Source organism: Electrona antarctica, assembly GCF_951216825.1.
Source record: "Electrona antarctica genome assembly, chromosome: 9".
Classification (NCBI taxonomy): domain Eukaryota; kingdom Metazoa; phylum Chordata; class Actinopteri; order Myctophiformes; family Myctophidae; genus Electrona; species Electrona antarctica.
Genome location: NC_136790.1, coordinates 41633634 through 41647025, shown reverse-complemented (window position 1 = coordinate 41647025; position 13392 = coordinate 41633634). Strand labels below are relative to the sequence as shown.

Genomic DNA, 13392 nt, shown 5'->3' with positions numbered 1-13392 from the left:
TCTCTCGAGGGGGCGGGACTGCGACGCTCTATAATGGTTACATTTAACGTAATGTATACATGGTGGACATGGTTCCGTCTCTACAGGTGATCCTTACAGGCTGTGTAGTTTCAGAGTCATTGTCCGTGTCAGAGAGTTGCTGCTGCAGTCGGCCTCAGGTGTGACCTTGATGGACAAAATGCTTTCCTCAACTGGTGTCGGGATGTTGTAGTTAAGAGATATCTGAGGAAACAGAAGAGGAATTTCATTTCTACAGTCATGAAGAGTAAATGGCTTATTCTACATGGCTTGTTTTTAGGCCATTTGTAATTATGTATAGGACAGTTAATAACTTTATAGATGGTGAGCTGACCTGCGCTGCGACGAATGCAGTGCCCTTGATCTCCAGGCCGTACACTCCGCTCACAATGTGCAGCGCCCTCTCCTGGTAGAGCAGTCTGTTGGTGTTATTCACATTGAAGATCTCTTCACCGCTGGAGGATTTGACCGTCAGAGTGCTGGAGGCCTCAGGGTTGTTGTAAATGGGGTACTCGATTGGGACCAGAGGGAGGAAGCGAGCCATGGCCTGAATAGCCACTACCGTGTCCTACAAAGCACACAAACCACCTCTGAAATCAGTCTGCCACGTACAGGGCTTGTTGACCAGCTGAACAGTGCTGTTCTGATGTAAATCACCAGACAGGCCGTGTGAACCGTGGGATTGATTTTACTGTGCTCTACAAGCCTACTTCTACGTTTGAATTTCACCACATCTTCACCATCTGAACGCAGCATCTGTGTTTACCGACTAACAGAGCAGTGGGGAAGAGGGAGGCACCGGAGGAAGTCTACATTATGCAAGAAGCTGATCAGTGCAATATCACACCACCTAGCTCACTTCAGTTACCACAGATTAACAATGAATGAACCATTTCATATTTCAAAAAATTTGAACAAAGTTCATCCACCTTCAACCGCTTATCCGTAGTCGGGTCGCGGGGGCAACAGCTCCACCAGACTTCCCTCTCCAGAGCAACATTATTGACTTCCTCCTGGGGGATCCCGAGACGTTCCAAGGCCAGTGAGTCGATGTTTACAATTTAGCTGGGGACCCCCTGGAACTCCCTCAAGGACCCCTGACCCCACTTGGGGAACCACTGGATTAGAGCAGGGGTTCTCAACGTTTTTGGCTGGGGACCCCCGGAAATGCTTTGGCAATGTCTCGGGACCCCCGCCCTGCCCCCTCCCGACCCCCAATATAAATTGACTGCTACAATAACCTTAAACCATTTTGGGCGGGAACCCCTTTGTGTTTTAAGCATTGTTATAATTTAGCTATTGAAAAATAGCAGATCTACAAGCTCATAGCGCGCCACGAGCTTGTAGGTCTGCTATTTTTGAAAAATCGTGAAAATAAAATGTTTACATTTTTTTTTTTTTTTAATAATTTGGGGACCCCCTAAAATAATTTGGCGACCCCCCCCCGAGGGGTCGCGACCCACGGGTTGAGAACCCCTGGATTAGAGCACAAGAAAGAACAACTATTTAGAACGAGCGACCACTCCACCCACGTCCAGTGAAATCGTTCAATGGCAATACCGTTGAGAAGTTTAACCACGGCATACAGGGACAGCTGAAACAAGGTGTGTACGTACAGTAGGCATCATTTCATCTGGTAGAAAGATTTGAGCTGAACCTGTGTGGAGGAGAAGCCACCGTAGGAGTTCTGCTGGCGGGCCAACCACCTCCCGATGCGAGCACCATAACCCAGGTCTGCAGCGCTAGGATTAGGGCTGGCAAGCTTGGCCAGCAGCACGTAGGCGGTGATCTCTACGGACAGAGAGGCCGAAGTCTCATTGGTCTGAGACCAATGCAGGAAACCATCTGGGGAAGCACCCAGACACAAAAATCTATCAACTTTACTGATAAATGCACAATAGAGGGTATGCGCATGCATGAAGTGAGTGGCAAATCGAGTGGCAGAGTTTAACGTCATCTAATGTTAGGATGTACATTATGGGCCGTCATGGTCAGAAAGTATTTTTTGTCACTCGGTAGGCATTCCCGCACCACACACCACACACCCCACACCACACACCCCACACACACACACACACACACACACAAGTAATGCTTTATGCTAATTTTAGTCTCAAGTAAATACAGTTTGATCATATCTTAACAATCTTATCTAATTTGACGTTATCTAAATGGTTTCTGTCGCACCATCTGTCAATGCAATCGTGTCCAGGTGTTTTAGGAGCAGTGAGCTTGCAGTCGTGTCTCCCGCCAGAGAGAAGACGTAGGCCAGCAGAGCTGTAGTGTAGGTGTTGGTAGTCATGGACACATTGATGGCATCCTTCAGGCAAGACAGACTCCCCACATGTTCCTACAGAGAGACACACAAGTAGGCCTTACATTCAGAAGTGACATAAGCTAGCCTTTTCCAGGCAAATGTGCTTCATTTGAATAATAGCACCAAAGCATTCTCTGAATCTTATGGCATCAAAACCATAAGCTTCATGGTTCTCAGGACAAATTACCTCGACATCGATACTGAATTTCTCCTTGACAATAGTCAAACGTAGTCAAATGTCTCGTTGACAATAATGTCAAGTTAGAAATTAAGAAGCATGAGATGACTGTTAATGGCCTATTGTTCAGTGTCAGAACTACAATATCTGCGGCATCATTAGGTTCAAATCCATATTAGAATAAAGCAATAAGCCACAAGAGGTCTCAGGTTACCGGGTATTTTATAATGCCTGAGAGGCGTAGTGAGACACGACGCGTCGCGGAGTGTCTGACCCTTTCAGCCATTATAAAATACCTGGTAAGCTGGGACCTCGAGTGGCTTATTGCTTTTTTTTTCTTCTAAAACAGTGCCATGTTAAATCTCACGATAATCTACACCTTCAATCAGAATCACGTATTGGGACTAACAGTTTTAGAACTGTTGCATGTCACCCGCTCTTACTTCCTGACCTCTCCTGAAATTAATGTAAAAAAAAAAAAGAAAAGTGCTCACTGGCCTGGGCCGTGGCTCAGCGGTCCAGGCACCTTGGCTGGTAATCCAGTCTGGCAGTGTGCGCATGTTCGACTCTCGATCCCGACGGCCTTTACTGCATGTCACACACCCCTCAGCCTACTGTGATTCTATCCCTCTACAAAAAATTAAATAAGGCAAAAAGCCACAAAAAATATCTTATTGAAAAAGTACTCACTGAAGGCAAATTCATCTCTAGGAATGTAGCAGTGATGTAAGCACTGAGAGTCACTTCATCCGGCACTCCACCCTGCAAAGGGGAGCAAACACAAAAACATGTTACAATCTCCAATTATGTTTCTAAAATATATTTTAGAGTTTTACCCCAAGATATATTTTAGAAACATTAACATGATAGACTTCTTTACCGAGTGTGTACCCGACTCCAATTGATCCTCTCTATACCTTCATTCTGTTGTTTAAGAGTTTTCCAGATTGTTCAAAACAGCCATCGGGTTTGCGTTTACTATCCAGCCAGGTCTTCGCTTGTTCTATGGTCGACTGTATAATCAACTGGTCGAGGGAGTTGTAGAAAGACTTCGCTTGGACCAAAGTTCTCAGGACAAATGCAGTCAACCTGGACAAAGATATTTACACACTTGTGTATACCCATACCTCAAACTAAATTATACTGTAGTTTGTTATACACATTTAATAATATTCTCACCAAGTGTTCTCTTGACCATTTACAAACGAGCTGTAGGCACCATTTTTGTGCTTGAAGTTTAGTTGTCTCTGGAAGCCTGCGTTTAGATTATTCATTATTATAAAGACATGAAAAATACAGTGGGTGAAGTAAAGGTGCGTTTGGGAGGACGACACTCCATGTCTGGATTGTCTTGATTTATTAAATGTTTCAAGGGCCAGCAGCAAGCGACACTTGACTCACCGCCGACCAGGAAGGGCATGGCCTTCTTTGTGATGGCCTCCGTCAGCTGGTTTGTGTTCTCCAGGTATTGCAGGATGTAGACGTTGGGAGCCAAGCGCGCCATATTCTGTTCGCCACATCCATACGGCATCCTCAGCAGTCCATCCAGGTTCTTCATGGCAAGGCCCATGGCACGGCCTGTCGTCAAAGAGATACTAGACTGAAACTAACAGCAAAAGGGGCTCCAAGGACAGCAATGTTGGCCTATCAGTCTCAAAATATCTTGTAAACTACAGGCCGTATGTATAAGTTAATATTCTAAAATGTTCATCACCTATGGAAACAAGATGATGTACCAGAGAAAATGTGAGGTTATGGCCCGGCCTTCATCAAACCACTCAAGAGAATTTCCCGCTACCACCCTTAAATCTCCATATATGGAGCTGACCTGTTCTGACATTCCATATGTTGAATGGAACGAGTCGCTCTGGATTAAGAGAGTGTGCTAAATTGTAATTGATCTGGCATCAAACCCTGCACACTCAAGACCTGCTCCTTATATGGCCAGTACAGAATTCATTCCGTTCATCTGACCCCCCATATCAAAGCGCCAGCCCAGCAGTCTGCCGTCAACGAGGCGGATGTGTGCACGCGACCCTTAGGGGTCTTACTGGTTATAGAATCAGGAAAACGTGTGCATATAATATTTTATCTTGGTGTTTGGCTCTGCTACATTTTCTCCCTGCTCGGCACAATTAAACAACATCATTAAGAGCAGGGAGATAGATATACAACAACCCTCCATGCGGAACAGAAATAACAGGTTATTGGCGGTGGGGAGCAAACTGCACAACAACAACCAGGAACCATATGCAGAAGGAAGGCAGCATATTAAACCCTCCAGTACGTACAGTATGTATGACCCTTGAGCATAGCATGAAGCCGCTCGAGTATATCTGACTGAACTGACTCCACAAGCTACGTATCATAAACAGAAAACCTTGAAATGGAGTAAAAAAACCAAAAACAGGCATCCTTACCCAGGACGGATATAGAACACCTGGCAGATCCCGTGATCACATTATCAGGGAGTTGTAGCTGGAAGTTCTCTGTCAGAGATTCGTCTAAAAAGCCAAGACAGAGGAAAAAGGTTAACTTGAACACCACATGAACTCGAGTAACAGAAATTAAACAATCACCTCAGTCACAAACTCTGGAAACAGGAATAGTTATATTAGGTCCCGGTGTCAACCACTGAACCACCCCCTAAAAAAACCAAACAGCTCGTCGTGCTGCAGGATTCTATACCTTTGAAAAATTGCATCAGCAAAAATTAAATTTTGCCTATGCATGCCCAAAAATGAGATGCCGGGATACCAGGGTTTAATTGTTTAACTGACGATCCAGCATATGTCAAGTACTAGAACGGCGCCATGGTGTCACTATATTCAACAGGAACAAGGTACGTTAGAAAAACAGTCGTTTACTTTTGCCAGGGAATCTTGCCCCGCCTCCCCCCCACCCCCCCCTAAACCAGATCGTGAAATGTTTCATCACTAGGTCACACTAATAAGTCTGATCACTTTAGAAGCGTTAATTTGGCCCGGACGGCTGGCGTAGCCATCTGGGCACCTTGGCTGGTAATGCAGTCTGCCGCAGGTTTGACTCCCATCCCGACGGCCTTTACTGCATGTCAAATATCTCTCTCCCCATTTCCCCATCAGCCTACTGTATACCTATCCCTCTATAAAATAAAAAAGGCAAAAGACACAAAAAAAACCTTTAAGAGGCAGAAATTAGGACAGACATCGGTGTTCTGATCCAAATCATGCAGAGCACCGTAGATTTAGAGAGAATAGCAAGTTGTCTGACCGTAAACAAGTGAATGGCTGCAGACGCACGCAAAATGTCCGGGAGCTCTGAGCAAGCCTACGGTAGCAACGGCCACTGTCAAAATGGATTACAGTGGTCCCGTTTTATCATTAAAAAGGACCTAAAGACGTTTATACACATCTGAGGCACCCCACGGTTTTAAGTGAGAGGATGTGTATGCACGTCCTTAGCATCAAGTATTAAAAAAAAAATATATATATATATATATATATCTTTGCCCTGAAACCATCCACCCCCGTGTTAGTTCTGCCGGTCCTCCATGTACACTCACTGGTGTCAGAGTACAGGCCAGTGCCATCTGGCCGTCGTCTGGGGGCAGTCGCTGTAAAAAAAAAAAAAACAGATATAAGCACTCCTTTGTCCCTGCCTCGATCCGTGCAGTCAATGCTGCCAGTATTCATGTTATGTGATGATGTTGCTGAAACATGCACTTTATATATTATATCTTAAGCACTTTTTTTGCTTCTTATCTCTTATTCTTCTACCTGCACTAGATGCGACCAGACCTCCGGTTATGCTATGGTTTCTCTTGTCTGTTGTTGTCCTGTATAGTTTTGTATTTGTATGTCGGAAACCACTACTGTTGCTGTAAACACAATTGCCCTTCTGGGACATTAATAAATACCTTGAACCTTGAACCTCACCTCTAGGAGACCACAACCAGTTGTAGATCTGACTTACTTCCGTTCCTTCTGCCTGAAAAGGGAGAAATTAAGGTAGACAATTCAAGCCATTATCGGCGAAATGTACATCGAGTAAAGCAAATTGCACTTTCAAAAGTGCTGGACTGACTGGCCAGACACCCCTAGTGGGGCCAATAACTAAAGTGAATTTAGAAAAGTAGTTATCCAATTCATTTTATTAAGTTATTTGGAGCAGAGGGCACACCAGATTACATGGACACTTTGGAAATCATTTATAAACAACAAATAACTAGAAAGGTCGCAATTTAAAAAAAAATTGCGTGAAAAAATTACAATTTCAAGTCACACCTGTGATCATGTGTAAGTAAACAGGGGATTTTTTGCCCCCAAAAAAAACAAACATGTTTTTGCGAGAAATGGTTAAAGTTTTCGCATTTGCGGTGCCCCCTATAGATGAAAATGGAATTGCTTTTGGTTGATTAAACCACCCCGGACATGTGATTCAAATTTGGGATGGATTGGACATTCCGTTCGTGATTTATGGCATTTTTTGTGATATAGGCCCCTCCTACTTCGGACGACGATTACGGCCGAACGATACGCACTATCAAAATTCCGCCGTTCGAGTTTATCGGAAAGGTCCAGAGATCACGTGTACATATTTTTGTGAGATTTGGACAAAATCTGTAGGAGGAAAAGCAAAAAGTGTGTTTTGGAGAACATTCAAAATGGCGGAAAATCTATCATGACGCAAATGGGCGTGGCCTATATGGGGAGATTATTTTGATTTTACAACCTACGGTTCAAGAGTTAAGCCAAAACGTAAGGTGGGCTGTTATAGCGCCACCATGAGGCCGACCGATAACATTATACGTTGATTATTCACTAATACATTAATATCAATTAAACTATACAACATTTCTCTTAAAAAAAAAATACAAGCACATCCTTCCCGATGAAGCCGGTCAATTTGACATATGGCTCAAGTGCGTACAGTCAAAACTGTGGGAGGAGTAGCACATACAAAAAAAAGACTCCAACTAGAAAGCAGTTCCTGTAGAAACTGCGTGGGCTCGCTAAAAACGCAATGTATAAAGTTATAACTGTCTGTGGGACCACCCACCAAGTCTGAACACTGGAAAAAAGTACAAAAAGTTAAAAAGTATAAAAAAAAAATTGTAAAGAAAATAATATAAGCATAAATAACTGCATAAAGCGGAACATGTTGAAGTTTGAACTACATTTCTAGCATAAAGTATGTGGAAGTAGTATGATGCCCAAAAAGTGGCAGAATAAAGTTATAACTGTCTACTAATGATTTGTAATGTATGAATAATGCTTTACAATGTATTCTTGATTAATTAAGAAAAGGTAAAAAGAAAAAAATACAACATCAATGGATATGAAAGCATTAATGAGCAGAAATTTTATTAAATAGCATACTTTTACATGTACAAAAAAGGGTAAAATAGCATATAGGCCTATCTTTAAAAGCATAAACACAATGATTATTGATAATGGTCTAAGTTTTTGTTTTAAGTTTTTTTTTTTTAAGTTTTAAGTATTTAAATCTCTTTTAAGTTTTTTTAAGTTCTCTTTAAGTTTTTTTAAGTTCTCTTTAAGTTTTTTTTTAAGTTCTTCTTTAAAAGAATTTTAAGTTAAAATAAATTAAGTTCTTTTTTTAAAGTTTTCTTTTTTAAGTTTTCTTTTTTTAAGTTTTCTTTTTTTAAGTTTTCTTTTTTAAGTTTATATTAGAGTGTTCCTATTGGTGGTGTAAGTCCATAAACACATTTTCAGGACTGTATCATGCTGCAAACAAGAGTTATAGCTGTGTAAAGGCCAGCCAATGGGGCGGGGCTTAAGCAATTAAGCAATGGAAGCGTGCTCCTATTGGTGGTCTAAGTCCATGGAGCAAGTTTCAAGACTGTAGCATGCTGCAAACAAAAGTTAGAGCTGTGTAAAGGCCAGCCAATGGGAAGCCAGAGGGGCGGGGCTTAAGCAATTAATTAAGTACAGCGTGCTCCTATTGGTGGTCTAAGCCCATGGAGCAAATTGCAAGACTGTAGCATGCTGCAAGCAAAAGACAGGGTTTTTGTGTGTGTGCGTGCGTGCGTGTGCGTGTGCATGCGACTCTATGTGTAGAGCCTAATTGCACAAATAGTAGACCTACAAGCTGCGTGCGTGCGTACGTGTGTAGAGCCTAATTGCACAAATAGCAGACCTTCAAGCTCACAAGGTTTCACAGAGCAACTCATTGAGATCTTGTAACTCTAATGTCAGCCCTGTAATTAAGCCCTTATATGTCTCAGCTGTGGGAGAGTAAAACCGTGCCAGCACTATGACTGGGAGATTTCAATGGGCCTGAATAGGGAAAAACCTATGCCCGAACAAATTGCTCTATCGCAAAAAGTCGAATGCAAATATTATTTTCACTGTGAGTGGCCTGAGACATTGAGGTACAACATGTACGATTGTGGTGTTGGTACGATCGAAAATGTGGTTATAAGAGAGAGTTAAGAATTGTCTTCACGATACTTTCCTCGTAAGAATTATACAATGGAGGTCAATGGGCAGCTTGACTGTATTTGTGTCACTTAAAAGGCCGTAGTTCACATTCTGTATGTATCTGTGCTTTGGTGGTCACATTGTGTGAAAGAGGACATGTGTGGCTACAAAATGACCAAAGAACATCCGTGTAAAGTGAATATTTTGGCCAGGACGACAATTTGTTTGGTAGATTTCCGAGGGAAGCGTTTCAGTTTCCACACTCTACTCAAGGAGGCCCCGCACTCTAAGGGCGCACTAATTAGGGGATACGGCCTGCGATTGAACTGCGATTTCGGAAAAAACGTGTAACGTATTCGAATACGGTTTGAACCACGAAAAAGTCCACAGTCGTGTGAGTTAGCTAAAGTTTAAATCACGTTCTACGACAAAGTATGCCAGAGTAATGAGGCTGCAAAAGTGAAGTTGATTTAGAGAAAAAATTCCATACATTGTCTATGAGAGAAACATTTTATAAATAAAGTTAAATATTTTAAAAAGTATAAACTTTTTAAAAACCAATAAATTCAAAGATTGATGAACATTTTAAAGTTTGAATGGAGTTTCAAAGTGAAAGTATGACAGAGTAATTAGAGCACAAAAAAGTGAACTGTGAAAAATGGGACCTTTCTGCCATCGACTCTCATTATAAAGAATGTAAAAAAATAAAACGTGAAACAGTTAAAAAAGTATAAAAAATTATAAAAAGTTAAATACAAGCATAAATAACTGCAAAGAGCTGAACAGTTTGAAGTTTGAACAACATTTCTAGCATAAAGTGTGTGAAAGTAGTAGGAGTCCGAAAAAAGTGGCGGAAATTGGAATAAAGAAGTATAAATATAAACTGGCAATAACTAGTGTGTGCTCGCTGTTGCGAGCCCACAAATATAAACTGGCAATAACTAGTGTGTGCTCGCTGTTGCGAGCCCACAATTACAATAGTCTGGTTGCCCTGTTAGGGCAACCAGACTATTGTTAGGGCAACCACACTAACTATAGATTGTGGGTTTCAAATCTTAGAACCATTACAACTTGTTAAGGAGACAGACAAAACTCTACCTTGATTATCAGAGAGCGGGTGATGACATCAACGCGACCTCTCTCGGGTACACTGACCGGCTCGTTGTTACACGGTACATTGGACGCCACTGCCTCAGCAGTCACAGTCACATCAACAACGCCTGGAAACGTACATCAGCAATGACACGTCAACCATCTCTGATAACAGAAGGTTCTCTTGAAAATGGACTGGAAGTAATGGAAGCTGCCTTCCGTGGGCAATGTGCCGTTTGATTATGTGTCATAACTTGTCCCATGAAGCCAAAGGCATTTCCATGAGCGTTGGTACAATTTTATTGCATGTTATTGATGATTTAAACTGTGGTAAAGATCAGGTCTCACCTAGGACAGAGACATCCATAGTCCAGTTGAAGGTCTTGCGTTCGTTGGCACAGACACAGGAGTATTCTTCATCAGCGATGGCTGTGAGAGTGTAATTTGATGAGGGGCTGGGAGTCACACTCACCTGATGGAAAAAAACCCAATGTGAAATGAGATGATTGAACCGTACTTTTATTCCATTAAAATATAACAAGCCAGGGCTCCAACTACGGTGTAGCATCTTACAGATCTTGGCGGCCTACCTATAATTTTCATATGATCTCTACAGTATGACGTATTCCAGTATAACTTTGACTTAATATTTGGGCAATGTTTCAGCCCGAGTTAGCCACCAATGAACATTGTAAATATTTAAACACCAATGACCATTGTAAATATCTAAACATAACATGGCCTACAGTGTGTACACACACTTTATAGTTATACATTGTATAGTCTAAACGCTAAAGTGTCTACTGCAAATACATTTGTGGCAACTTTTGGTACATTCTGAAACCTGTATAAAGTACCATGATGCAGCTGGACTGGTAGTTGAAGACTGTAGCCTTCAGAACAAATCTCTCTCCCCTGACGATGGAGTAAGGCAGGCTGAGCTCCAGGAAGAAGGGCTGGAAGGCTTTGAGCTCCTTGGGAGGAGCGAGACCGAAGCCACTTGAGGACAAGCAGAAAGCCTCCGTTTCCCATGTGGTGATGGTGTCTGGGACAGTGAGGGACACGTCCACTTTTCCCGAGGTCCTGGATGGAAGGACGGACAGGAAAATATTAAACTATTGGACATCAATCAGAACTTGTTCTCATTAGCCAGTATGTACTTGGACAAGTTTCTCATGATTACACAAAGGCCCTTTTCCACCGGTTGGTTCCCAATTGGTTCTTAGTCCATGAGCCAGAGCTCCAAAATTGAAACGTTAATTATGAATTGACTGGGCAAAACCATACCTATATTAGATTGTTATCACCATTAAACTTCCCCAATTGAGTACTTACACGAAGACAATGATTTATTGTATTACAAATTTTACATTTTTAAATATGCAAATGAGGCATTAAGTAGGAAAATATGCAAAATAATCGAAAATATGAAAAAGCTACTACTGTGGAAGGATTATCATGTATTAATTTACTTGTATTGATCCTATAAACAATTTAATATAGGGTAGAGTTTTCCCACCAATTTTGGCACTCTGGCTCATGGACTAAAAACCAAAAAGAACTGAACCGGTTCCCATTGGGAACCAACCGGTGGAAAAGGGGTCAAAGTAATCTTCTGTTTTGTGTGGCTTATGATATTCTTTCAACCTCCCCCCCAAAAAAGGGAACCTGCTGGCTGTGGTAATTTAGCTAAAACATACAAAGTTTGTAGAATTGTAAAGACACCAACCTCATACATAAAGCTTTGAAATGGAATTTGAGTAGTTCAAGAGACACTTAAAGAATAGGATGTTCAACGCTTGTGTTGTAGCTCTGTGCACTCACCCCACCGCCACCAGGTCCCATATCCATGTCTCTGGGAAGGTGCGGATTGTCTGTATGGAAGATCCTGGACCACCACTGGCTAAGGGTACTGGTGCCCAGCCTGACACTGATCCCATCCACATGGGCACTGATGAAAGAAAAACTATAGTCATGAATGCCACAAACACACTGAAATCAACTTATGTCATCTTGTTAACACTTTGATTGCTACAAGATCTCGGCAGGCCTATTTGGATGTTGCTACCGTTTAACATTGCACAAAGGCCTTGTTCGGGGGCCCACAGCAAAATGTTCTCTTATAGCGAGAATCACACGCATACATCAAAAGAAAGCTGAACTTGTCCACTTCAATTTAAAAAATACATTTTGACCGTGTTCCATTCTGGAGATATTGACCTTTTTGCAACACCTGCATTTGCCTGGAAGTGGTTATCTTGAACAGCGAGCAGAGTTATGGATGGTTTAAAGTCAGAGACATTGACAGGCAGATATAAAATTGAACCCAATAAATATCCTATACATCCTATACACCGAATGAAAGCCCTGAATGTGTACTTTTACGAGGAAAAGAGTAAACATTGATCCCATGTACAGTTAGACAGTAATTGGTTATTGAATGCAGCTTGTGCCCACCAGATAACTTCAGAGAAGACATGGACGTGAACTCCTCAATATTCACAAAATAAGGCCTATAGCGACATATAAATACTATATACCGTATGAAACAGAAGACTCTCTGCTTTCATAAGAAAAAAAACTTCTGTGTGCAACTGTTCTCTACAGTTGCACCGCGCAACTGTAGAGAACAGTTGCACCGCTCACTTCACAGGGGTGTGATTTTTATTACTACAGTAGAAGTTTACAGACCAAACTGTAAATAAAAGGTTTACATGACTTGCTGCCTCAGTCCGTATATAGCGAGCTGTATTGAATAAGCAGAGAACAGAATATGGGACAGAGTTGCACCACTCACTTCACATGGGTGTGATTTTTATTATTACTACAGTAGAAGTTTTTTTCTTATGAAAGCAGAGAGTCTTCCGTTTCATACGGTATATAGTATTTATATGTCGCTATAGGCCTTATTTTGTGAATATTGAGTTTGGGTCCATGTCTTCTCTGCAGTTATATCTGGTGGGCGCAATGTGCAATGTAACCAATTTATGACAAACTGTACATGGGATCAATGTTTACTCTTTTCCTCGTAAAAGTACACATTCAGGGCTTTCATTTCGGTGTATAGGATGTATAGCATATTTATTGTGTTTATTGTTATATCTGCCTGTCAATGTCTGACTATAAACCTTCATAACTCTGCTTTCTTTAGATGATGATTGCCTGATGATTGGGGGGGAGGGGTTCATGGGCACATTGGGCAGCAAAAGTCTTGATCCGTACGGCTATAAAAAGTCCCATTCCACCGTTCGGTTCAGAACTATAGTATAACGGTGAGACGCGTTGTCATCATCAGCTGATTTTGTTTTTCAAGCTAGTGAAGTATATTTACTAACAAGAGAACATGCCTGGGCATGCAGGTTGGG

At 41.8% G+C, this 13392-nt stretch overlaps 1 protein-coding gene across 6 annotated transcripts in view; it reads right to left on the bottom strand.

Annotated features, from left to right (window-relative positions):
- LOC306930269 (alpha-2-macroglobulin-like) overlaps positions 1-13392 on the bottom strand; it is a 36579-nt gene that overhangs the window by 12121 nt on the left and 11066 nt on the right. For 4 of the 6 annotated variants that reach the window (XM_079511133.1, XM_079511132.1, XM_079511131.1 and 1 more), the window contains exons 18-32: positions 11852-11978; positions 10885-11110; positions 10376-10499; positions 10034-10155; positions 6419-6482; positions 6058-6108; positions 4934-5017; positions 3915-4091; positions 3693-3768; positions 3431-3602; positions 3204-3275; positions 2206-2368; positions 1676-1863; positions 353-586; positions 98-222 (exon numbers count right to left, since the gene is read on the bottom strand). In XM_079511133.1, coding sequence (XP_079367259.1) covers positions 98-222; positions 353-586; positions 1676-1863; positions 2206-2368; positions 3204-3275; positions 3431-3602; positions 3693-3768; positions 3915-4091; positions 4934-5017; positions 6058-6108; positions 6419-6482; positions 10034-10155; positions 10376-10499; positions 10885-11110; positions 11852-11978 — 2005 coding nt within the window. The remainder of the gene's footprint in view (positions 1-97; positions 223-352; positions 587-1675; positions 1864-2205; positions 2369-3203; positions 3276-3430; positions 3603-3692; positions 3769-3914; positions 4092-4933; positions 5018-6057; positions 6109-6418; positions 6483-10033; positions 10156-10375; positions 10500-10884; positions 11111-11851; positions 11979-13392) is intronic. The other 2 variants (XM_079511134.1, XM_079511136.1) reach the window with 2 other exon arrangements.